Here is a 26,082-nt window from a genome sequence, read left to right on the forward strand (position 1 = left end):
AATTATTATCGGGAGAAAAATGACCTTTAGGCAGTACGCAGAAAGCGCTGAGCTCAGCTTAACACAGCCAGTGCTCTGCGGCACCCGCTGTACGAAATAAAGTATCGCTATTTAGGTTGGTATTGAGGCTTTAAAATCTATTCTAACTTACTAACATCTGGTATCTCACTGAAACTTTGTCACGGAAGAAAATGACGCGTACGACCAACGGCTATGACTGACAGCCGAGGCGTCCAATAGCATTCAGGGAACTGACCATATACGTTCCAAGCGATCCTGACCGAGCCAATTGACAGAAAACAGGGGTGGACGCTTCGACGTTTCAAGTTAGATTGGTTCACAGAGGCCCAAACCCCGGGGTAGCAAAATATTTGCCGAAGGAAATTAGCGGTGGCCGCGGGGTTGCTGACCAGGACACTGCGACTTCAGAGGGAACTAAGCTTGTGAGCTAGACGACTTCCTCTGCAAAACGAATAACACTTGATTCCTGATTGGCATGAACATGATAAGGAGGGAACATAGCATGATAATAGCACCGGTGTAAACACCGTGAATAAAAAAGCACCACCTACCCAGAAATTCTCTAGGAAGTACGGCGTTATCATCTTGCTTTATTACTCTTCGCCACAACTCTTCAGTTTGTTGTAATGCAACTTTTGAAGCGTATATCATCCACCGTCCTCCCCCCGTTTCTCTTGTATCTGCCTTTCCCCGTTTTCCTCCTCTCCCCTTTCTTCTCCCTCCCCACCTACAGACTCCACCTCCACCCGGCGTCTCTCCCCTATGGTTTATTCCCGTAGAAATGTAGACGTTCAGTGGGTGAAACAGCGCTATCAATGGCGAAGAGAGACACTACAGTCGCCGGATGAAATGCTGCCTTCACATGCTTTACGAAAATTCCCCACATAGAAGGCCGAGATTGACTAAAATACAGATAAACCATAACGCAGCTATGTGAAAATAATAGTATATAAAAATAAATAGTAAGATATTATTAGCTATATCACTGTTTGTTTTAGTTAGCATTACTTATGAATTCAGCATCTACAGATGTGAGGGATTAATAAAGTTCTATCTTATCTTATGTCTCCCTGTTTAATAAATCTATGTGCCGATTTGTTGTGCACTAGTGGGTAAAGATTATTCATACCCGTTTAAACGTCCTTTTCCAGTGGGATTGTTTAGTCAACACACGTTCTACCAATATTGCAAAAGCAAATACTCTTGTTACGGTTGTGGTTTATTTAAAGCATAAGAAAAGGTCTTCCAACACCAAGTCTATGAATAAGCCTTTACATTTATTTAAACTGATTTATAGATTTAGCAGTATGCCACTTTTCAAGGTTTTGCAACTAATCATCTGTTGGGCAACAAGCATCTAGGTTTTGGAATAAATCGTCTTTCCACGTTAGACAGTTACATTGTTAATTTTTAAATCTTGTCTTAAACACCTGTATGCTGCCTGGCCTTCGACCCAGTGTGAGACATTGATCTTACTTGTTTTTGTTGTACGATAGTTGTTTTTGTAAATGATTGCTTTCACTCTACTTATTCACTTTTGTGTACAACCACTTTACATCTGCTGTGGCTGTTTTAAAGTGCTTTATAAATAAATAAACATTGTATTTAAAGGCCCATTTACAGTCGGCACAGTGGACAGAGTCTGCTATTTGTGTAATTCCAATTTCACAAAGCCTGATAAAGTACCAGTGACATTGCCAAAAAAAAAAAAAAAAAAAAAAGACTTGGAGAAAATACATGATAAAGGCCCACAATAATGTAAACAATTTATTGGAACAATGTACAGATTCAAGCTATGGTAACCAGTCACACCCACTATATCATCTTACAAATATTACAAAATTACTACAGTACAATATAGAGTCTTTGCATGATCCAAAATATTTGGTGGCCCCAAAAGTATTACTTATTTTTAAAATTCAGCAGCTTATAAAAAAAAAAAAAAAAAAGAAAAATCAAAACATGTCTATGAGAATGATGTTTTCACTTTCATTAGCAAAAGGATGAAGGCAGATAATCTAATCAAGTTTAAAGGCTAATTAAACTAGACTACTAGAGCTCCTTGACTAGACATTCCTTAATATTGATGGGTGCTTTATAAAATACAAATTTTTCAATAAAGCTTCATAAAGTCAAACCTATATTTGCAGAGTTGTCAACATATGCAATTGCTTTTAAATCAGCTTTCACCTGCATCTCTACATACAGTGTACTGTACTTCTATTGCAAAACCCCAGCAAAAATCCTCAAAGTATTTGCATTAAAGGCATTGTGCAGAGATTACACCATTTACCTAAGCCTGATAACAATCACGTTTGACAATAAGGATGTAGAAGTAGGAATCGTTCCTACTTCCTGGTTTCCAACTGTAATCCCACTGTTCAGCTAGCAGTGTTGTATGTATTAATGCTAATGTGAAGTAACACCCACTGATGATGGGTGGCTTTTTAAACCAATCTTTCTTGTTTGAAGAGATGTGGAAAGGTGGAGACATGAGGAAATCGATAAAAAACAAACAAACAAAAAAAAACCAAAAAAAAAAAAAAACCCAAAACAAATAGAAACACAAACACAGAAACACACACACACACACACACACACACACACACACACACACACACACACACCCACCCTGAGGTAAACACAAAAACATATTCATATAGTGAAACAAGTACAATGTATAGCAGCAGTTACGTCAAAATTATAGCACAGTAGTAATTGGGATTGTTGTGTGTTTTGTAGAACTACTATCTTTTGAAGAAAGAACAGAAGTGTGTGCACATCCACCCCGTCAAGCTGCGATTACTTCATATTTTTGCAAGCCGCAAGCTGGAATGTGACAAGACAAAAATCACTTCTAAACACATAATGATGTGACACATACGAGTATTTGCCTCTGTATTCCATGATGCATTATAACCTGCATTCACCGTGTATGTCCTCAAAAAATGTTTAATCTAAGATTAGTAATACATTTCTTAATGTGGCAGTTGAGCTAACACATTAAACTACTTCTACACTCTAATATCCCAATTGGATCAAGATGCTTAATGCATTAAGGTCCACACATTTTAGCAGCAATGCTCAATGACCTGTCAGGTCATATTCTAAAGTGTTTGGCTACATCATTCATTTTAAGCACTTGCTAAGTAAGTAGGTAAGTAAGTAAGTACATTTTAGGTGCATCACAAAGGATTTAAATACTGCAATTATTACTCTGGCCAGCAGAGGAAGAATGGATGGGCGTAAAAAATTAAAATTAAACAAAACAATAATATAAAAAAAAAATAAAATAAAAATCCATCATGGAATACATTCAGGCCATCTGCAACTTAAACATATAGATTTAAAAAAAAAAATAATAATAATAATAATAACACTGCAACACAAGAAGACAACATGTAATTTCACAGTATTTAAAATCTACATATCCAACTATAGGTGAAAGGTGAAGAAGAGAACACTCTAGCAAGATTACTGTGAAGTCTTTAAAAGTCACAGTGATGCTGAACATAAATGGTTGCTATATAAAAAATAAAAATAAAACCAAAACTTGATTGAAGCTCCTGCAACCTTCCCACTTTAAGTTGGGGTGTAAGGGGCCACCAACATGCAAAAGATGAAAGTACCCCACAGTGACAACCACCCAAAACATTAGAAAGTCATCCTCAAGATCATGCTTTTAGCACAAAAATTCCAACAACCAATAACAAAAACATCAGTACATTGAGAAATTAACATAGTTAACATTGATTTGATGGTTTATATGGTTCTGACAACCAAAGTCACAAAAAAAAGCAAAAGCAAAAAAAACAAATCACTGAGACAGTATTTGTGCCATTGTGACATTTACGTCCAAAACACAATGACACAATAATCAGCAAACAGGATCTTGTTATCCTGCATGCTTCTCCTTCATTTGTCCTTTCCGAGGCTCAGACAATATAAAAGGATAAAGTAAGCATCTAAAGCTTTGATATGCCTGCAGATAGATGTCCATGTCACATTCACGCCACAAGACCAAACAATGATTCACTCAGACATCACGCCACAGCCAAGATTTTACACATTTTTCTAAGTCAGTGTGTGTAAAGCCCGTCATGCTACATTACAGCTGATTGCCGTAAATCTCCAGTAGAAGAAAACATGAGTACTGTAAATACAAGACCCAAAAAAAAGAACCTTATCAAAGCTCAACAACAGCTGTCAACACATTTCACTACAGCTTTTCCACAATGATATACACATGCTACCCATTTTCAGAAAAGCTGCTCATTTAAAAAACAAAAACTATGTGCTCCCTTGTGACAAAACAGCTTTTTCTGTAGGAACTTTAAACCATCTCTGTACTTACAGGAAATGTGTCTCAAAGAACCTTCAGCTTTACTTCATAATACTTCTCGTTTACTCTTATAAACGCATATCTGAGCAGAAGACCTACATTTCTCCTTGTCTAACAAAAAGTACAGGGTTTTGTAAAGATTTCTCAATTTTTTCCACATTCATTTCTTCTCAGTAGTCCAGAAAACAAGATGTTTGGAGAATAAATGGAGAGGAAAAAGCAAAAAAAACCCCCCAAAAAACAAAAAAACAACAACAAAAAACCCCCCCAACAAACTACAACTTCTGATTCAGATATTAGATGAATTTTCCTCCAGTGATAAGGTTGTCCTGCCAGTCCCTTTTGCCCCTTTGTCTGTGCATAGGGGCACTGAGAACTGTAGCTATCATCTCCCTCCCACCCCATCCACCAGGTCAAGGAGGGGGGTCAGCACCCCTTCCCCTTCCCTCAGCAGGCAGATCCTTCCCCCCAGTAAAGGGTAACATGCTCCCTGGGATGGTTCCCGATATTGTCTCCCATAGTGAATGACCTGTATATAGAGAAAACCCTGATTAGAATACAACATTTTGGGTTAAATAATAAAAATTATTTTCAGAGTGGTACCAACCCCAACGATGAGGCACGTGCTGTGGAAACAGTTACACCCCATAAAAGGTTGCCAACCGTTCCTTCAGTGGCATTGGAAACTGATCTGCGAAGCGTCTCCAGTTGTCGTCTCCCACCTGGTTCTTAAACCCATGAAGGATCTGAAATTAAACACCACGAGATGTTTATACTGAGGAGTGCTTTTCAAAATAAATCCTGTGCATTTTAAAGGGTCAACTGCAAAAGCTGCCATTCCTGAATTTGGTCACTAGGGAGCAGCAATAACTGTTGATAAGCAATAAATGGGTTAAAGCCTGAGTGCAAACTCTGAAACCAGGCAAAACTGACAGAATTTATTCAGCGATTTTTATTGTTAGTGTTTTTCAGCTTTTACCTTGTAGAACATGTCTCTGAGGTCATCCTTTGGATTGACCCAGGAAGCCACTGCATCACAGAAGAATATAAAATCCTGTTCCAGAGAAAATAAATAAGGCGATGCTTCAGCTTCCAGAGTTATTAAAAACAAAGTGGCCACACAGTCATCTCTCTACTGCATCTCACCTGCACTACACCTCCTGGATTTACACTAATCATAGTGCAAATTCCTCTGAATGCGGAATCCTTCTCCTCGTTGTCCCTTATATTTCGCAGACAGGTGCACCTGACAACAGGGACGGCCACATTTAACACCACGCTTATCTTAAGAATACTTGAGCAACAACAGAAACCAGCATAAATCTGCAACTATGAATAACTAGTACAGAAACTCGGATGCATTCAGTACATGTTACTAAACTGACATGCATGTTTATAATACCAACTTTGAATGAAGCCAATTACCTCCTTTGACACAAATGTGTTTTCATTATCAATCCTTTTCTTCATATACTCTAAAGACAAATTACATTTTTCAAATGTGATCAAAATGTCCTGCAACAACTAACCCACAAAAATGAAGAGCCACTCCCAATTTGCATCTGATCAAGGTTCAACTTCAGTGTTTTCTCCTCGTATGCCTCTGAACTGCTTCCAGTAACACTGCTGACACCTCCAAACCTGCACTTTTAATCAATGCTAGCATATTTTCCTGACATTTGCACAGTAATGTATGGTAAAGTGAAGCGCGGTGCAGCTGCCATACACATAAGTCCCTGGGAACTGTTGCAATGATGCTTAAAACCTTTGTAAGCCTGTTGGTTCTCCACTCAGACTGATCAGGAAGAGTTTAAAAAGAAATTGATAATGACTGAAATATATCTCTTTAAAAAAAAAAATAACTTTCCCTACTTTTTTCATTTCACCAAGGAGATCTGTGAGTCATTGCACGTGTGCAAGTGAAAAAAGAAAAGAAAAAAAAGAGCATAAACGGAATGATTTAAAGGATCAGCAGCTCTTGAAAGCTTTCTAGAGGTGCACTAGGAAGCAATGCTAAAGAGGCGATTGGTCAAGTTTGCCATGATTTGTTTGGGTTTTTTTAAAGCCACAGAACTTTTTGATCACTTTGCACATTTATCTAAATATGAAATTGTTTCCCGATTTACAACACATGAAGCATGCACACAAAAGAGATTCAAGTAAAACAAATCAAGCATTTTAAAATATTTAAAACTCAGAAACTCTTCTAATATCTTCACTGATGTCTTTGAGCAGTGTGTTCAGCAAAACCTCATCTATAGCACCTTGAATATAACATTACTTTTTTGTTTTGTTTTCGAAGATCTACTAAAGAAGGTTTGGGGTCGTTTTGGGACAGGCACATGCAGCTGGGTGACTACTAAATGAGAAAGGAATTTAAGAATGCTCTTTCTCATTAAAAGACTGCATCCTTTCTCTGTTGTTGAACCAGCAGGCATGTGACAAAAAAAAGAAAAATCTGATCCCATGCATCTTTTAGGTTGTTAGCGACAGTTTACAATGACAAAAAAAACTAGAAATTAAACAAATTAATGTATAAAAAAAAACACATGAAGGTGCTACTGAGGCAAAAACAAATCACAAGTAGGACCTAAAAGAGGACAGGGTTAGTCACACGGTTGGCAATGATTACAAACTGATAGGAAAAAAAACAAACAAAAAACCAAAAAAACTGAAAAGAAAAAAAAAAAAAAAACCCAAAACGCTTTTGAGAAAGGAGAGTGAGAAGGGGAAGAGGAGGAGAGCTACAGGGGAGAAAAAGGGAAGAACAGGCGACAGACGAGAAGATCAGAGGAAAGCAGAGAGAAGATGAATTAAATAAAAGATTGAATAATACACACCAGGGTCTTATAAACTGCTGTAGCATGGGTGCCACCTCTTGAGGACAAACGTAACCAAGACGACCAATTGTTATTGCTAAGGTAACGCAATCACGGTTACACACCACCAAACGCCAACCAAGACATGAGCAATGAGGAGGGGGGAGGAGAAAAAAATAAAGAAAAAACAAACAACTCAGAGACAGAAATCAACAGAATCTGTGTATGATAATAAACAGAAGATTTCACTAGCGTTGATTATTACTGCCCCTTCAAGTCAAAAGGGAGGAATGTAAAAATATGACACTCTAAAAAAAGACATACAACACGTTTAAGGGAGAACACATTGACAACTCTGACAGGACATTCATAGAAAAGGCAAACAATGGCATCTGCTTCCAGGAATTACATGGATTTAAAATAAAATAAAAAATCTATTTAAATTGATCAATTTGATGAAACTGTACGTGCCAAGACACATGCTAATAAAAGGTGTAGCATGTATGGCGTAAAACAAGAGCAGTTCAGTGGGATTTTTTTTCCCCCTCTTAGCGATTTCTCCCTTAAACTCACAAATGTTAATTTTCATAAGAAACAGAAATGTTTTTTGTTTTGTTTTTCTTTTGGAAAAGAAATGACAGATTACTCCAAGCCAACTACATGGAGGGAGACTAGTATCCAGCACAGCAGGTTCTTATGAGGCAGAGAGGAGGGAGGACCTAAGTTTAAGAAGACACAAAACTATGCAACATTCTCATTAACAAACAGGCATTTATGAACAGTCCAATGACACATGCAGAAAGCAGATGGTATGCTCATTAGAGTAGAGTTCAGTGCAGGATCAGCTGATTAGAGGCAAACTGAAGAGTGCCGCTGTGCGAGCCGAGAATTTACAGCCACCTTAAACTGTGGTATTATGAGACCTAGTTTAAAAATAGTTCCAGTGGTACGCTGGCTCTTGTGGAAACATCCATGTTAACGGAATTTACACATGGCTATGTTTGCTAAGGTTTGATTCACTGTGGCGTTGTCAATTTATAGATCGATAACATGAAAGAAACTGTTAGTGGAAAGGTTAATGATCTGATACTTCAAAAATTGAAGTTGTATGATGCCCAATTGTTAAGACATGGTTATTGATTATCATGTATCCTGCATCAAACATTGGCCATTCTTAACAACATTTAACATCTATTGGCAGATATGCATCCACATTTAAAGAACAGTAAATAAAAGCAACAAATAAACTGACAGCAAACAAACAGGAACACATCTATAGAGTCCCTAGTTTTATTTCCTTTTATTTTGGCAGGTCACACTTCACCCTTGCATGCATAATTTTGATGCAATGTTCACTTGACTCATCCAATTCAAATCTCCAATGCATTTGGTTCAAACAAGAGTAGAGTGTGCAACCTAAAAATAATCTCAGCTAGGTGCCCTACTTTTAGTCAGTTTAGGTGTCATTTGGGATTAGTTGTTTAGCTGATCAGTAACTATGTGAGGCTATGCAGTCATCTATCTATAATTCTGTGTAAGCTTTGCATTTGGTTTCATTACAATATTGTACTTCACCTCATAGAGCAAAGTCAGTCGACATTAGTTCATTCCAAGGCAGGGCTCTTACACGGTTTGCTCAGTTGAAGAGTGTTAAGAATTTCACACCAGGGCTTGCTCAAGGCTTCATTTTAATTTTATTTCAACTTACAGGCCACTGTGCCAGGCTGCAAATCAATACCTGAAATATTCAGCATACTTTGGTGAAACAAGCAAAACTAGTAAGGCTCATACCTTGGGAAAGGCTGAAATTAAAAGGGAAAGACACGCAGTCTAATAAGTATAGTTAATCCTGGCTAAGTGGACCTGAGTGAGTGAGTGAGTGAGTGTGTGTATAAGTGTATACACCTCCCTCTCTCTGTGTTTGTGTGTGTGTGTGTGTGGCAACCTGGCTGGCTGACGGGCTCAGCACTACCACCGAGTGGTACCTGTGTTCTCCAGTAGTGTCTTTGGGGTATTGGGCCTGTTAATGATCTCCACCAGTTGGTGCAGCACCATCGCAATGTATGGTTGCATTTCAGGCCCTAAGAGTGTAGGTATAAGAACTTAAGTTAATTCAGATTTTAAATGTGTCACTGTACATCGTCTTAAAAGAAAGGCACTCACCCATTTGTATAGATATCTCTCCAATTGCCCATGTTGCATTGTTGCACACTGATATTAACTCTGGGTTTAAATTTGTACCCAGTATGGGCATGAAATCAGCTGAAAGGAGGAAAATTAATATCTTAGAAAATTACTTGGAATTTATTGTCACTGGTGCTTCAGAGTCAAGTACACCGAACGTACCGATGCATGGTTTGACATGCTGGAAACAAGCCTTGGTGAGATCCCCTAGCAGAGCAAATGAACTCTGACGAACTTCTGGCATTTTGTCCTGAACAGTTAGAGAAAAAAAAGAGAGCACAAGGTGAGACATGCAAGTCAGTTTACGTTTGTTTGTTTTTTTCATGTTAAATACTTTTACAGGGCCTTACCTGCATGCACTGGTACATGAGGGTGAGGATATTGCTACGAGCCACCAGCTGCTCAATGGTGCCTCCCAATCCTTCTGCCAGTCCACTAAGAAGATCCAAAGCCACAATCATGAAGTCTTTGTCAGGGGCCTCATACTGTTCTGGTTGGGACTGATGAAGCTAGAAAATATAACATGACTTAATTTAACAGTAATAAATATTAAATAACAAGTTATATGGCTTCCATCTATGGATCCACCCCACTGTGGTAGTGGTTAAACGTCCACTAAATACCTTGTTTACCACTTGGGGCCAGTGCAGCAAATTGTAAACAATACTAACAGATTGTTAACTTTAAAAAAAAAAAACACAATAAAAATCACCATTTTTGTTGTTGTTTTGCTTTACATCGAGTTCCACTTGACTACGCAGAGTCTCCAGCAGGTTTAAATGTTTTCATTTTGAATAAATAGATAATAGAAAATGCACAGAAAGTCTTTAAGTTGTCCATTCTAGACATTCTCACCATGGACTGAGCAAGGGTCTTTTGAACGAGGTTGACACAGCGTTGGTACACGGGCTCACAGTAGGGCAGGAAGCCACTCTGCAGTGCTGTGGCTACAGATGACAGACACTGAGGAAGGTAGGAATTGTGGGTTAGATACAAAAATCATGGATATTATGCAAAAATTTGACACCTTTAAGTGTGCATGAGAAACTCACTTCTAACAAAGGGAAAAGATCTTTGTCTTCATCTTTTAGTTGGTTCCATTTCTGGATCAAGGGTGGCATCAACATCTGGATGTACTCCTAATACATATCACACATTGAATGCACCGATAACAATGGCTGCCAATGTATTCTATTTTACATTCAAACAAATACAGCTTTTTTGATATTTTACAAAAATAAGTACATGACAACAGCAGTATTAATGTTAGATTTGCATAGAAATGTGAAGTGAAATCCAGCAAATGCTTCTGTTTTGCATACCGGTTTATTGAGATGGTGGCCCACTGAATCTGCAAGTGTTCCTATTGCATCATAAAGAATTAGCAGATTTTTATGTTGGTACTTGCTGAAAGCAAACACCAGTGTGTCCAGGATGAATGCCAGGTAGGGCACCAGCTCTGTACAAGCCTCCTCCTCCAAAGTGGCAAAGGCACTGGCAGGGAAAGATTAAAAATGGGGGGTTAAAGCAATGTGTGAAAGTAACTACTCTGAAATTTGGATGCACCTGAATCCTTCAGGGAAATATGTGGGAAACACAGATGCAAAAAAAAAAAGAAAAAAGAAAAAAAGTCAGAGTTAATGTGCTGTAAAATGAGAGACATGGCTTTATCATCTCACTCACCTGCAAGCAGCCTCCTGCACACGCTTGTTGCTATCCAAAATGCGTTTGAGCAGCTCTGTCATTAAAGGCTTCAGGTAAACATCCGGAGGCTGGCTGACAACCCAGTGTGCATAGCGGCTCAGTGTCCAACAGGTGATAGAACGCACCAGGGCTTTTGTGTCAGACAAACACTGGATGAGATGAGGGATGAGCTCAGGCAGGTATGGGATCATTCCTTGCATGCAGCCTGGAGAAAAAGGATAACAAAAGTATTGTTTCAAAGTGGTACTTCTTCTGATTTTATATTCAAAGAGGGACCTCCCTCTCTTCAATTTCTCTTCATTTCCCCCTTCTTACCTTCAGCTATAGCCCCCAGCACTAGGATTCCAGACTCTTTAACTACCCACTCTGGATGGAAAAGCAGCTCTTTGAGAAGAGGCAGGATGTGCATCAACAGATCTTCCCTGAACACGTTGGCCAACACGTCGAGCGCTGCTGCTGAACACTTGCCTAACAGCACACACATACACAGAAACAAAGATCATACAGATGTAACAAGCATAATACAAACAAGCAGAAGACAATTAGTACACCATCTGCTTTTTGGGACTGTTAAAAAGGTGCACGATGTGGCATGTTTGTTCTACTGATTATAAAGTTACATAAAACCTAAGAAAAATGAGATCTTCCTCTTCTCTATTAGCCGTTTGGACTACAAGACAATGCAGGGCTCCTTTCAGTGGAGTTCATGGATAAAGAGCCACTATGAATTATTTTGAAACAACCATCACAGAGCAATCTAGACAGTTAAATTTAGATATGCACTGAACTCACGCAGGTTCCAGTCAGAGATAGTATCATCATCATCTAGTTCGTCATCTTCATCCTCCTCATCCTCAATTCCATCACCCTCATGCTGTTGGGCAACAGTGCGGGAGCGATGGAAGCGTGGTCTGATGTCTTGCTCGTTGTCTGGAATGGCCTCATCCTCTTCAATGTCTCCCTGAAAATGAACGTATGGTATAAAAATTCTTCAGCGTGTAGGCATTAGCATGAGAGTTCAGTCAGCTGAAACCAGAAATTAGCTATGCATTTTGTGTTGTAAAATGTATACAACTCTAATTTGTTTGTACATCACAAACAACTTAACTGCATGTCAGCTTGACTCCTGGAGCAGTTTATCATTGTACCGTCACGTAAACATATTAGGCAGTACAAACTGACCTTGAGCAGAATGATGTCAATCTCAGAGTACTTCATCCCGTTGACAAGCACCGGAGTGAGCCTGGAGCAGCGGCGGGAAAAATGATGAGAACAAAGGGCAAGGTTAGGGCAGAACTCACAGGCAATTACTCACATTTGGTCCCTGCTGTGGACACAGTTTAATGTGACAATTTGGTGACAGATGTTAAACCTGAGGTCAACTCTTAATCAGCCACCGTGAGGTGAGGAAAAATAACACCCTAGTACAAGGTCTTCGCTGACTTGCTGCCAAGGCTGCTATGAATCAGCTACTTTCAAAACCAGCATAAGTCTGTACATTACATCTGGCTCTGTGTGTGTGTGTGTGTGTGTGTGTGTGTGTGTGTGTGTGTATATTTTCTTACTGGGAGAGGTGGCCACACAGCACTTCCTTACACACCGGCTGCTCGGCCAGTGTCAGCCAGAACTCACAGGCCTCTAAGGCAACATTCTCGTCATGGTCCTGAGTCCTCTGTAGCATGTACTGAATTTAAAAAACAAAACAAAACATACAAATAAACAAAGACATTTTCACGTACAAATCTGAATATTTCATCCCAAAGGAAGGAATGCAACCAAATCTAAAACCTGCGACGCACTACTATGATTCTGTTCAGAGAATAGTTCATTTCATTTTTGTCTTATTATAATGACCATGGTGTATGTTTGATCAATGCCTCTAAGAGGAGTTGGGGAACAGACAATCTATATCAAACTTACTACATAAATTCTTATAGTACCAGGATCATCAACATCTATACAGCTTTTGGAAATAATTTTTACCTCACAGATAATATAAGTGTATAAGCTGATCTAAAAACGAACCACAACATTATAGTACATCAGTGCGTGCCTGTGAATTGTCCTCATCTTTAACGTTCATGAGTTCAGTACACGTTGCATATATGTTTTATAAGGTCCAAAGATTTGCAAGAGTCTAAATCAAGCAGTGATGTGAGTAACTGTAACTGGTTACTTTGTCTTCTATAATGAATAACTCACAAGGAAGAAGAAGAAAGAAAAAGTATTTCTAATTTGTTTGTTTGGTGCTTTTGAACATCTGACTACTATGATATAATGAATATAAAAATAATAAAATGATAAATTCACAAAAAGTGTTTGTATTTTAATACATGAGTAAAGAAAGTGAAGCCAGTAACACAACTAAAAGCTACCCGTGCATGTCTATTGTTTAAACTAAACCCATCAGAGAAAAGCAAATGGGCTGATAAAGAGTAAGCAATAACTCTTTATGAGAAACTATTTTATAGATTTAGTGGGCAAGCAAATAATTATTCAGCAAAGTCATGTTTGCAAAATTGGGGGGAAAAATAAATTAAATTAAAACAAACAAACAAAAAAAAAAACAAAAACACAGCCCTACTTTATTCAGCCATGTTCATCAGAATGACATAAAACGACCTCCAGTACAACAGAGTTGCTTACTGCTGTGTTATTAATAGAGGTTTATGTCATATGTCATATTTACTCAGGGTTCATCCACATTTTCCATTTCAAAATGTCATATTTATCCACACTCCTGAGGTTTATTGAGAAAAAAAAAAGAAAAAAGAAAAAAAAGAAAAAACACCCTGAATTTAACAACAAGCTACATGATTTTTAGGTATCTAACATGCAAGTTTCATTTTGAAGAGCACACTGTTATCCCCCCCCATTTCCTTTTTACATGAATACATTAGGGTGGTCGTGGCTTCTCCACTAGCTGACTCACTAATGTAAGTGATTCAATCCTGGCTCTTCAGGTATGCATGCCAAAAGGGCTTTGGGTAAAGTGTTTTAAGTATATGTATAAAAGGTACTGTGTGTGTGTGTGTGTGTGTGTGTGTGTGTGTGTGTGTGTGTGTGTGTGTGTGTGTGTGTGTGTGTGTGTGTGTGTGTAAACATGGCTTGTGCTGCAATGCCCATTCAATGGTTAAATGGACTATAGTACGTGCCAAATAAATGATAGTCCATTTATGTTACTATATAATCCAAAAATGTTCTGTCAAGCTTGACATTTGACCATCTGAAATGCTGACTTAATATAATTCAAAGACTGTAGAGGGAGCTGTGTGGAGGAGTGTGCATTCGGGTGCAGGCTAAGGTTGGCCTGCTCTCTCACATAGTAGTATTTTGTCTGAGGTGCCTGCCTTCCCCAAATGCTATTGAAAAAACACTGCAGAACACAGGGAGAATCTAGAACTATACCACCTCTCTAAACCTTGAAAACCCATTTCAATACTGCACCGATTCCCCGATTATCAGCTTTTAGGCGCCTCCCTTTTAGTTAATATAGTCATTCTTCATCTTTACAATACACTCACCTCTATGATGTTATGCATGTGTGGCAGGAGACGATCGAGGCGAACCTCAAGCAACATAACAAGAGCTCTACAAACATTCTTCCTCACTTCTGGCTCATCATCTGTTGCCAGTGCAAAGAGATTCTACAGAGGGCAGGGCGACAGCTTAAAGTTAATACCACTGTTGGCAATAACATAAGAATAAATATGATTGAGAGGGGAATAGTCAATACAGTAATGCAGAACATTACAGATAATGTACCAGTGTTTTAGATGTTTGTGAATGTACACAGTTCTGCGATTTGCTGTATGTATAATCTGTAGCCATTTGCTTTAAATGTCCAGTTTACTATATCAAAATGTTAAATATATACCCCATATCTTTAAAAGACATAACAAAGAAAGACATACATTGAGGTGCTGCACCATCTTACGGTACAAACTGGCATTACAGAAAGGCCCCAGCTTGACTTCAGTTGAGTTGTCTTCAGCACAGTACACAAATGTTTCGGACATAAAGTCATAGCTGTTCGATTTATGACGGCTTTAGTTCATTTATTACACTTTTAAACTATTAATTGCTACTAACTATTCAGTTTTTTTTGTGCTTCAGCCTCTGCCAAATATCTGACTTCAATTTTCTTATTATTAATCTCTTCTCCCAAGCCCTAAACATAATATAATTTGCAATAATTTGCATGAGGCTTGGCATATGCGGCGACTGATTGGAGAAAGCCACAAACTGGAGAGGTAAATCCCAAACTGTCAGAGGAATAGCTCGCCTTATTGAAGTGACCCTTTAGTAGCTTCTGTTTCTTTCTTTTGGGGCCAATGATTTGTTTTGCATATAGATACACTTAAAAAAAAAAACAAAGCATAATAGATAATATAAAGGAGCATTAGAGTCTGACTTGCCTCAATGAAAGGATCGATGTGAAGCATAAGAGCCTGAGTCCTGCTGATGATGAACTGATTGACGCAGGCGATGGCATGAGACCTGCAACAGAGTAACAACCACATTAGAGTCACACCGACATGTTTTCCTCACATGTTGCACACTGTGAATGTAGCCTCTGTATTATTATTTGCCCCATCTCCTCCAATCTAACCTCCAAATATGAGAAAGCTCTCTCTCTACAGGAGTTTTACACTGCAACAGACACTCGTTGTGTGTCGTCTCTAAGAAACATAAGACAGACTGAAAATGTACATACTGGCTGTGTATTCAGATTTAGACTAGACATTTTATTGTATCCAACAAATGGAGAATAGTTCAGGCAAGACACAAAGTCACAGTTTTGGTACACCAGCTGATATCAGCTGGAATGTCAAGTAAGTCCCAGTAGAAGTTTTTCATCAATTTTAAATTACTGAGGAGGAAAGGAACCATCTTCATTTGCTTAAAGTAGTTTTAACTGAAAAGTATGCACCGTCACTAAACAGGTATAATAAACAGCATTCACAGACAATTTAAATGCAATGCCATGCACATTCTAAAAGAGCGTAACAGACTAGGTCATTTCAAATAATAAAACATCCATGTGTAAGTGAAAGGTTCAAAGGACAATGTAACTTAAATTCAACTTCAGTCAGCAAAATTGGAAAAAAAGAAGTATTATGATACCTAATCTTAGGACTGCTGTGTTTGAAAAACTGCAAGAACTTGGGGATCATGATGTTCAGAGGACGGTCCAGCATGTCACTGTCCAGGATCTCAGCAGAGTCCTCGCAGATCTTCTGAAGAGCTCCGAAAGCTCCCTGAAACCAAAGGAAAAAAATGGCATAAGGAAAAGACAGCAAAGTAAACAATGAGAAAGAAAGAGACATGATGGAAGATTTAATTTTTCTGCTAATTTATCAGGAAGTTAACCCCAAAATACTGAGACACTGAAGTAGACAGTAGGAATAAAATGTATTTGGAACTGGTCTTATTTGCCTGATTCTCATCTAACATTGAGGCAAAATTTACTGTATAATAACATAATTTGCTTCATTGCATAGTAAGAATAAAGTCTGCAATCGGAAGCACGCATAAGAGCCAAAGGCTTTACATGCTTAGGAGCCAAATATGACAGGTACAATGTAAGAGGCCACACAGTGAAATAAATAAATTGCCCGTATGGTACACTATAGTCATATTACAATCACGCATATTTAAACCCAAGCCCAAAACAAAATCACCCTGGTTCTATAAATCCACATACTGTGTATAAGCTCTGTAACATATGAGACATGGAGGATCATAGTGCTAGTATTTGCACAGTGAAAGCACTAAATAATACATTCCACCTTCTCATCCATGATGTTCAATAGGATTCATCCACTTTTGCTCTAATAACCTTCAAACAGTTGGCGCACACATACACACGCACAAGCTGCTTGACAGATGGTTAGTATGCATGCTCACGATATGCTGCAGACTTCAGTCTCTCTCACAAAAATAAATAAATAAATAAAAACATTGCAGCCTGAGAGGAAGATACAAGAAACGGCACAGCACTGACACCAACGCTGTCTGAAATGTGTTTCTATGGAAACCACTCCCATGTCGGCATTCCTTTTAGAGGACAGATACAGAGCCATCTCCACAAGAGAAAAAAAAAAAAAAAAAAAAAAAAAGAGGGGAAAAATATGCTCAGAACCACAGGGGTGACACAAGACGAGGAGGCTAAGGTTAAATCAAGGTCACAAACAAGAAGGGACAAAGGAAATTTATGAAGGGGGAAAAAGGCATTTCTTTCATCAGACTGAATCTTGATGCCAGCAGGTAATCAGAGACAGCAGTGGAAATTTCCTTTTGGAATTTGGAGATGACATTGAGAGAACTGCTAATGGCACCTAGAAACAGACGAAAGGAGACAGTTCCTTTAATTGTATAAGACATGCTGCTGTTTAAGCTAAGAATTGGAAATCCAAACAAACAAACAAAAAAAGTAAACAGATGTCATATACATAAGCCATGATATAAAAATCTCATGACAACCCCCAAAATGTCAGATTTATCTTAATGTTGAAAAACATGACTGGGTTACTAATGAGCTATTTAGAAGAAAGACTTCCTTTTTCCCCCTCCTATCCATATGTATTCAAGATCACTGGGGTTTAAATGCTGGCATGGCATGATATGTTAACACACATCACGACTAATCAAGAATAATGACCAGACTAACTGATAATGCAATTGTTGGTTGCGAACCTGCGTGGGAACCCAAACAAATATTTCATATTACGCACAACTGTGCTCCAGCGCTGCACACAGTGACGTCAAAACATAATACAGGCATTTGTGTGTGTCAAGAGAGAAGTGCAAAGTAATGGGAGTGGCCTGCAAGTGTTTCAATGATATGCAAGTATCTAAAGTGTAATCTTCCTTTCAAGTCCTGCTACTGAAGGTCGTTCACTGTGAGAATGCAATTCACGCAGATGGCTGTGAGCCACGGCAAAGAAGAAAAATAATAATGCACATGTAGTCGACTAAACGGCTCCTTCAGAATCCTGCCCTTGAAATGTGAATAATGCTACAAATGAGCACTGAGGTGGCAGAGCATTATCATAGGTGATCGTTTTCCCCTTCGAGTGGTATCAACACCGTTATAGCCACTTGTCAACCTCCATTAATCAAAACATAGCCATAACCTATATTAAGCCGTCCACCAGCATTAAACTTGGCATCTGACACACCTGCTTGTTTCTTTATATAGAGCATGCAGAGAAGAGCACAGCGTGGTGACACGAGGAGCTCTTCCAGCAACCACTAGTCTTAAACCACAAAAAAGGCAGGACTCACTGGTAGGGCAGCAGCTCCTTATGTTACCAAAACAAATGTGTTTTGATTTTTCTGCGTTTTGTTATGTTCATACTAAGCTTAAAAAAAAAAAATCTATGACATCATTACTTGAGAACAGATGATTTAAAGCTAAAAAACAGCATGCTGCAGTTTCACCATATACAGAAGCTTGTCTTTATACACAGCGTCAGCAGACATTAGGTCTCAGCGTGGGACTGTTGAGCAATCAGAGGGAGGATGATTCACTGGGAGAGTCACGAGGATCATCTTGCACAGATACTGTAAATGCACAACATATATTGATCAAATGGCCCAAGGCCAACATGCATTTACACGTTTCTCAAAGCGTAGATTACAGATCGGAAACTGTACACTGGCAGTCACTAAATATACTCCCAAAATAGATATCAAAGTCATGCTGATAGAAATAGTGGATTATTTTGGGGAGGCAGTGGATGCTCAGTTCTTAAAGAGTACTATATGGCTAATCAAGACTACCAACAGCTCTATCCTAAAGTGAAGAAGGTGCCAGATACTACAGCAACAAAAAATAACATCAACATCAGCAACAAGAAGAAATACTGACCCTTTAAAGTGTACTTATTTACTCATTTTCAGCTCAATATTTAAATCTTGGACTCTAGACTAGCTGATTCACTTTTCCCAATAGCCCCCATCTATCTCACACTTAAACTCTTTACACACCAGATGTATACAATTCGGGCAAATATTTAGTGTTAATATTTTTTGAACTTGCCTATTTTTACATGCAGCCCTTCAAACCAACTGCGTAATATCACAGGACAAATTTTAAACCTTCATTCCCCCCCCCCTGAATCAAGCTTGATTTTTCTGATATTTTGCATGGAAATAAACAGATCTGCCCATTCAGAGCACTTAATTTGGAAACAACTGCGTTCGTAGCTCAAAAAATGCACTAAGCTAAATATACAATGACGTTGAAATAGTAAAATAATCGTATTTTACCTCAGACACACAGCTAGATGCTGCTCTGGGTCACGGTTCTCTGAAGTTATCCTCAAATCGGCCTCAACTCTGCCAACGAGAGCTCAAACTACCCACTGACATCCTGACATATGTATGACAGCATCTCTTCTGACTGGCTACACTGAGGTTTTTATTTCAAACTTTGGCCTGCTTATATAAACATAAAATAACTGGGTGTGCACTAGAAGTTGGTGGGGATGGTCTCTTCTGATGCAGCTAACCTTGGAAAAACCTGGAAACTATTCTAATGGTTGTCAAACCACATCTTCATTGATATATACTGAGGTGTCAAAACTCATCAAGGTTAGAAGGGAGGTCATCAAATGTTGTGCTTTGGGAGGAAAGAGATATAGTAATGATTATTTGTTTGCTTCCTAGTTATTCACAGTGCAGCAACTTGACCATCTTCAACAAGAAACATTAAGAAGCTTTCCAACCCTCAAGCTTCTTTTCAAAAAACATAGCTGGTCTTATAAGGAGTTTCTACATTTGGTTGCTTGAGTGTTAAGCCTCTTGCACACACGCACACACACACACACACACACACACACACACACACACACACACACACACACACACTTCAAGATGGTCTGCAGTAACTACCTGACCTAAATCTCAGCTTCTGAACAAGCTTTACAAAGGAGGCTAGCAGCGGTGCTACACAAAGATTTATTTTTTTATGTCACACCTATTCCTTAAATTACATCGACAAGTAATAATCCTGTCAGCATGTATTTTTATTGCCCTAAGACACAGCTGAATTTACCACGACACTTTAACATGCCGTTTAATTTATTAATTCTGATGTCATGGGCAAATCCAGCTGACAGAATACTAATGACCTGGGAGTTTATATGAGCTTGAATATGGTTACACAAATCAGATGATCTAACAGTCACAACAAACAACTGTACTGTCATTTTCGTGGCTGCTGCAATGGAGCATTTAGAAGAACAAGCACTTGAGTTTTATTCTGCAGAACATTCAGAAAAATTAAAGATATTAAAAAAAACAAAAAAAAAACAGAGTGGATCATGGTGGCCTGTAAAGATGAAATATGACCCAACAGCATGTAGTTATCGGCGTTTTGAAAAGTAAAGTATATTTGGACGATGATCAAAAAAAAAGAGAGAGAATAATTGAGTCAGAGCTGAATAATCTGCAGTCTGCAGCGGCTGCTCCAGCTGTGAGAATGTCTTTAGCTCATCTGGCCAGCAGGATACCATCCAGATGCTGCTTTATAGCTGAGCCAGCTTTTCTTTCCACAATAAATTAATTAATAAACAAATAAACAGTACACGCACAACTGTCTGTGTGCCCAGACAGGGAAACATGCTTAATTACAGCACACATGGGCTGTAATATACAGTCAGAAATATGTGCACGCTTAATCTCAGCACTCCCCACCCATCTCCAACACAGCTATGGCAAAAAGCGGCCTCTCATTCTCATACTCACACACACGCTTTTGTTAAACTTCTGATGAGTTGAAAGCACGGTAATTAAAGAGGAAGAAATCTGAGTCATTGGCAGATGATAACATTACAAAATGACATTAGCGTCATGTCCATATCAAGCAAAGTAATGGCTGCTGCCATATTAACGCTGAGCCCACTGCATTTCAGGTTGGATTCTTTAAGCTGGTTCGGGACTCTTTGTGTGATTTTTTTTTAGTAATGAAATGTCGAATTTTGACACTTTCCTGCGGAGCACTATTCATGTGCTACAGAGTGACTGAAACATGAATACATCATGGCTACTCAGCTGCAACATTTGAGTCCATCTTAACCAAGTCAGTTTCGTCAGAAGACATTTTATTAAAATCAATCTCATATTTTTGATTACTGCAGAAGATTTTAGAGCCACATTGTATTTGTATGATGCATTTTCAGTTCAGTGTGTTACAAGATAATTTTAGATTTTTAAGAACTTTTGAAATGATCTAAGTGATTTCCTGTTCATATATAGTTTGCTCATTTGTAATTGGGTTAGTACATACATTTCTGTGGAAACACGGTGTTAGTGGATTATTACAGGAAACATCATCTGTAGAACCCTTAAGAAATAGTTTTCACATCTTTCACCCGTATCAACACATTTGTGACACCACCAGCAAACATCAGCTTAGTGCCTAAAAGAAATTAATTTATAAGCTTCTGATTTGTTTGTCCTCACTTCACATGTGTTATAATCCTCAGAATCCAGCAGCAGGCAGAGTTTGGGTAACAGCTCCGGCCAGTTTTGTAGTTCTCCCTTGGAGGCAATTGTAGTGATGAGGATGCCTGTTGTCAGAGTGGGTTGAGTTAGTTGATTAAACCAAAATCATGCACAGGATATAATGAAACAGACATTTAATATTATAAAGCGCTTCTGTTTATAATCCATGTGAATAGAAGCAACAGAAATGCAGCACATAAATAGCTTCAAGTTAGCTTAAACAGCAGGATGACCCCTAATTATGCAAATGTTAATATCAAGATTCTGCAATAATAGCAGGGAATGCTTGGGAGACCAAACCAGCATTTAAAAGCTGGCCTTTAACATTCTGATACAGTAGCCTATTGAGTTAAGGAAGACTATTTAGAGGCATTTAAAGCCAGTGTAGGGCTTTGCTCTCACTGGATTAAAAAGAAATAGATTAAAAAGAAATTCACAGTAGCCTTCAATCATACTGTAACTGACAAGGTCTGAGAGATAACTGCACCGCCTCTAAGCTCTGTTTTCAGGCTTCACAATCTTGAGCCAGTTACAGGTCCGTTAGGCCAGATTAGCCAAGCAGCGGTGAAAACCTGAGAGAGCAAACTTTGAGTGCCTGAAGTCAAAAGTCAGCAATAGCACGCTTTTGACAGCAAGTCTATGTGTCCATGCTAATCTGGTGGGAGGGGTTAAGAATGGAGAGAGGAGAACTGCAGGAGTTTTATTTCTAAGGGTTTTTTCATAGATTTCTGCCCACTAGATAAATAAAGAAATATAAACAACACAGAAAAGCAGACTCATTTTCTACTAAAAACATAACCATATCCCTAAAAATAAGAAAATAAATGAGCTACTATCCCAAATCCCTTTCATCGGTTTAATTAGTGTAAATAATATACAACCATCACAACCAATAATAAGGTGTTGTGTAAATATTCATTGTCATTTATTTCCCTGCTTTGTCTGCAAATGCTGATTATGTTCCCAATATAGTGAGCTGTAGGTTTTATATTTCAGCATGTAGTTTAAACAAATAAGGAAGTTATTTACAGGAACAACAAAGCAATGTACATAACAACAGAAAACATTTAAACATAAAAAGGTATGCATGGATGCTAAGGACAACATTACAATCAGAAGACAGAGAGGGGACTTACCAACAGTGGCCCGAATCAGAGGAGATGAGTCTCCGATGTTTTGGAGGCACTCACTCTTGATGAAATCAGACACGCCATTAGGGAAGTTCTGATAGTGAGCTTTCACATTGTTCTTCAGTATCAGCCCGCTCAAGGATCGGGTCGGTTCATCTTGGGAGAGAAAAGGCCAAGGAAGGAAATGTGAAAATTCCACTCTAGCTGTGATCAAAATGAAGGCTGGTGACTCAGACATTAAATTGCTTTCCTTTCATTTTTCACAAGCAGAGTATTACAGAAATTATGTTCAGACATTTATACTAACATTGTGGACAGAAACTATTTTACTGTTTGCTTAAAATGGGTAAGTAATAAATTCGGTCATTTTTTTTGTTTAAACACTTGTGGCTTGTTGCATCTGAGCTAAGGTCGTCATGCAACCGAAAAGGTCTTAACACCACTTAACATTTGGGTCATCTGCTGTGCAGACAGTCAAGCCAAAAGTTGAGCAGTGCCAGGATTTAGCTTTAAAATTAGAGTGGCCCATATTCTGTGTGGCACATCATTTGCAACAAAGATGCCATCAGGTCACCCAAGTCACAGCCGGGCTGACCTGTCAATAAGCAGTTACATAAAAACGACAGCTGCCCAGGTGCTATTAGACGATCTAGGAACACACCACAAACACAAAATGACAGAGCGAAGGAGAAGGGCGGACAGCTTACCTTCTGATTTCAACTTTGTCAAAACAAATATCAAATAGTTGTTAAAGTCTGGATACTGATTCAGCTGCTCGAGTCTCTGGGAGAAATGGTTAAGGGTTACAAATGTACGAAGAGCATGTTAAAAGGCTGAAAGAACATCACTGCATTCTGTAATCTGATAACAACAATAAAGCCAAAAAGAGTTTTTTTTCCTCCTCCCCATATAAAGAGGAGGAGTGGTCTAATCTAACAGCATAATGATGGGAGCGTATGTCAGTGTGTGTGAGTGGACTGGATGTATGCGTGTAAGGGGGTCATAAATGTGTCATTTGGCATGACTGTACTGGCAGATGGCATCTTTAGGGCTATAACAGCAGCTAGTCTATGAGTTAATGAGACAGTCTGTATGAAGGGTTACATAAGAAATTTATTAAGGACCTGCATGAAACCAGACAAAGGCTACGTTCACACTGCAGGCGAAAGCGCATCAAATCCGATTTTTTGACCCTATGCGACCCATATCCGATCATGCTATGACAGTGTGAACGGCGCAAATCCGATATTTTCAAATCCGATCTGGGTCACTTTCGTATGTGGTACTGAATCCGATACATATCCGATGTTTTAGAAAGCGACTGCTGTTTGAACGGTCAAGTCGCATTAAATCCGCCTTTTACGTCACCGACACAAGACTGAAGCCAATTATCAGCGCCCGAGAAGACATCGCGAACGCTTCCTGGCCATCCAGTGTGGATGTCAGTGAAACTGTTGGGAAGACAACGTAAACATTTTATTTGTACTGTATAATCTGCAGATTCTGACAGAAATCTACAGCTATCCTTTGAAGCACCGCTCCTCTCTTAAACGGCAATAAGGATCATTATTAGGTTATTTACATTATTATGTAAATAACAAAATAACTTAAAGCAAAAATTGGGAAACGTGAAGACCGAAGTCTTTATATTAAGGGCCATCAGTCAAACAATACTGTTGCTCTGGGTCTAAACAGAGCGCGTTGTGTGTGACATCTTCTTTTGCGCATGCGGGCCGCTTTGAGCGTTCACACTAGAGAGCGTTTGCTGTCGCATTTTATTTGTAGTGTGAACGAGCAGACAAAAAAATCGGATTTGATCAAAAAATCGGAATTGAGCATTAAGACCTGCAGTGTGAACGTAGCCAAAAACATAAGGACCAGCAGCTCTGAGCAGCAGATGATTGCTCCTCAACTGCATTGTCACACAACACTAGCACAGTGTTGTGTGACAATACAGTGCCCAAGCTACAGAGTAAAGCTAATAAAGCACTTACGTGTTAAACCTACCCTTTAGTGCTTGCCATTTAATCTAGCCGGAAGAGGTCACCTTAATACGGTTTTGTTTGATAATCCCTGGCACCCTTTGGAAAAGTGACATAGAGTAAAATGTCACAGCGAAAATGCTTGAATAATGATGGCTTCTTATTCCACTCCATTAACTCCATTAACTCCTGTTTTAGAACAGGAGATTTCAGATTCTGTTGCACTAGTAAAATCCAGCAATTTCGTGCATTGCATACACTACTGTCACAATTAACACAATCACCATTGCATCATTATATTATGCACAGAATTTCTAATTCGAATGTTAACTTAAATTAGTAGCATGTTTCCGGTAAGCTTAGCTTTAATTGAGGATTAAGTTGCAGATGATATACCGGGACTTTAGACATGTTTTATTATGATGTTCTGCCGAAGCAATATGCAAGGTAAAGGTGTACAGGAGGAGCAATTAGAAGCTACCGTTGGTTATTGTATTAACCAAGCAAGACAATTTATAGCATTTTTAATGTCAAATGATGTTAGCACGACCTGCTCCGTTTGTAGCGCGTGCAAGCGAGACAAAAAAAGGCACGAGCGTACCTGCTTGTAACTGTAACCACCCAGGCTAGTATTAGCTATCGTTAGCCTGTTGAGTCTGTTTTGTTATTAAATCACTAACAGATTATATCATCCATATCTGGCTCAAAAAGGATACTTGCTGGACGGATCTCTGTGTGGACGTATCAGGCGACTGAGACTCCTTCAGCAGCTGTAAAATTTGTTGAAGTCCTTGCTCGTCTGGTTTCCACTCACACTCCATCTTGCTGCTGCGGATAAAGAAATAACATAAGCTCAGACAGAGGACTTGTCATCGTACGCCTCACTAATGCTGCTCCCTACGAGGCGGAGTGATTTTGGATAGGGAAAAAAGGCTTTTACCTGTTCTGGCTTTGCCGTGCTGTGCAGTCGACTTTCTGCTGAAATGTGAACGTCTGTTTGGGTTTTCAGACATGGGCCTTATACGGCGAGTCGACCCGTTTTCTCCCAACCCAAGCTGAAAAAAACCTTCGGGCTACGGTCTGGCGTCGCATATAACTGGCTACATAGTCAGCTGACACGGAGCTGGAGGGTCCTAGTGCGCCACAAGTTTTTTTAAGCCTAAATAGTCTAACTAAAGATGCTTTTTTACAGGAGGAAGATAACTAGAAGGACCAAACATGTTTACATATATCTATTTAGTCTTATCATTAAAGACAATACGAGGTTGCCCTTTGTTCAGAGAAGGTAAAGAGACGCTGTAAGAGGGAAACTATACTGAAAAATCTGGGAAATGCCGACGCTTTTCCTAGATTTCCAACGGACATGAAGGCAGCACAGATCGTGA

The 26,082-nt window shown here is 38.9% G+C and overlaps 2 protein-coding genes across 11 annotated transcripts in view; both read right to left on the reverse strand.

The window, feature by feature from the left end:
- fcho2 (FCH and mu domain containing endocytic adaptor 2) overlaps nt 1-767 on the reverse strand; it is a 50,007-nt gene extending 49,240 nt beyond the window's left edge. For 5 of the 9 annotated variants that reach the window (XM_076886697.1, XM_076886699.1, XM_076886700.1 and 2 more), the window contains exon 1: nt 573-767. In XM_076886697.1, coding sequence (XP_076742812.1) covers nt 573-605 — 33 coding nt within the window. In that variant the 5' untranslated portion in view covers nt 606-767. The remainder of the gene's footprint in view (nt 1-572) is intronic. The other 4 variants (XM_076886703.1, XM_076886704.1, XM_076886701.1 and 1 more) reach the window with 3 other exon arrangements.
- A 995-nt stretch (nt 768-1,762) lies between these two features.
- Nucleotides 1,763-26,020, reverse strand: tnpo1 (transportin 1). 2 transcript variants are annotated; one of them, XM_004549876.4, is made up of 25 exons: nt 25,638-26,020; nt 25,414-25,525; nt 23,423-23,498; nt 22,722-22,871; nt 21,544-21,650; nt 16,198-16,331; nt 15,489-15,570; nt 14,595-14,717; nt 12,636-12,754; nt 12,253-12,313; nt 11,863-12,031; nt 11,386-11,538; nt 11,050-11,275; nt 10,689-10,860; nt 10,419-10,505; nt 10,222-10,329; nt 9,717-9,875; nt 9,529-9,616; nt 9,346-9,444; nt 9,168-9,263; nt 7,204-7,279; nt 5,510-5,609; nt 5,343-5,417; nt 4,971-5,109; nt 1,763-4,892 (listed from the first exon to the last, which is right to left on the reverse strand). In XM_004549876.4, the coding sequence occupies exons 2-24, from the start codon at nt 25,516-25,518 to the stop codon at nt 5,002-5,004; spliced, it is 2,673 nt and encodes an 890-aa protein (XP_004549933.1). In that variant the 5' UTR covers nt 25,519-25,525; nt 25,638-26,020; the 3' UTR covers nt 1,763-4,892; nt 4,971-5,001. The 2 variants fall into 2 exon arrangements, 1 of the variants encoding a protein (XP_004549933.1); XR_002721557.2 differs by lacking the exons at nt 1,763-4,892; nt 4,971-5,109; nt 7,204-7,279.
- Between the last annotated feature and the right edge of the window lie 62 nt (nt 26,021-26,082).

This window comes from Maylandia zebra, linkage group LG7 (assembly GCF_041146795.1).
Source record: "Maylandia zebra isolate NMK-2024a linkage group LG7, Mzebra_GT3a, whole genome shotgun sequence".
NCBI classification, from domain to species: domain Eukaryota; kingdom Metazoa; phylum Chordata; class Actinopteri; order Cichliformes; family Cichlidae; genus Maylandia; species Maylandia zebra.

Excerpts from the sequence above, each read along its gene's own strand:
- tnpo1 (XM_004549876.4), bottom strand. The coding sequence starts at position 25,518 with ATGGAGTGTGAGTGGAAACCAGACGAGCAAGGACTTCAACAAATTTTA. Across the intron at positions 21,651-22,721 it reads TCTGATTCGGGCCACTGTTG|GCATCCTCATCACTACAATT; the intron begins GTAAGTCCCCTC and ends CTCTGACAACAG. Across the intron at positions 11,539-11,862 it reads TATCTCTGACTGGAACCTGC|GCAAGTGTTCAGCAGCAGCG; the intron begins GTGAGTTCAGTG and ends GTGTGCTGTTAG.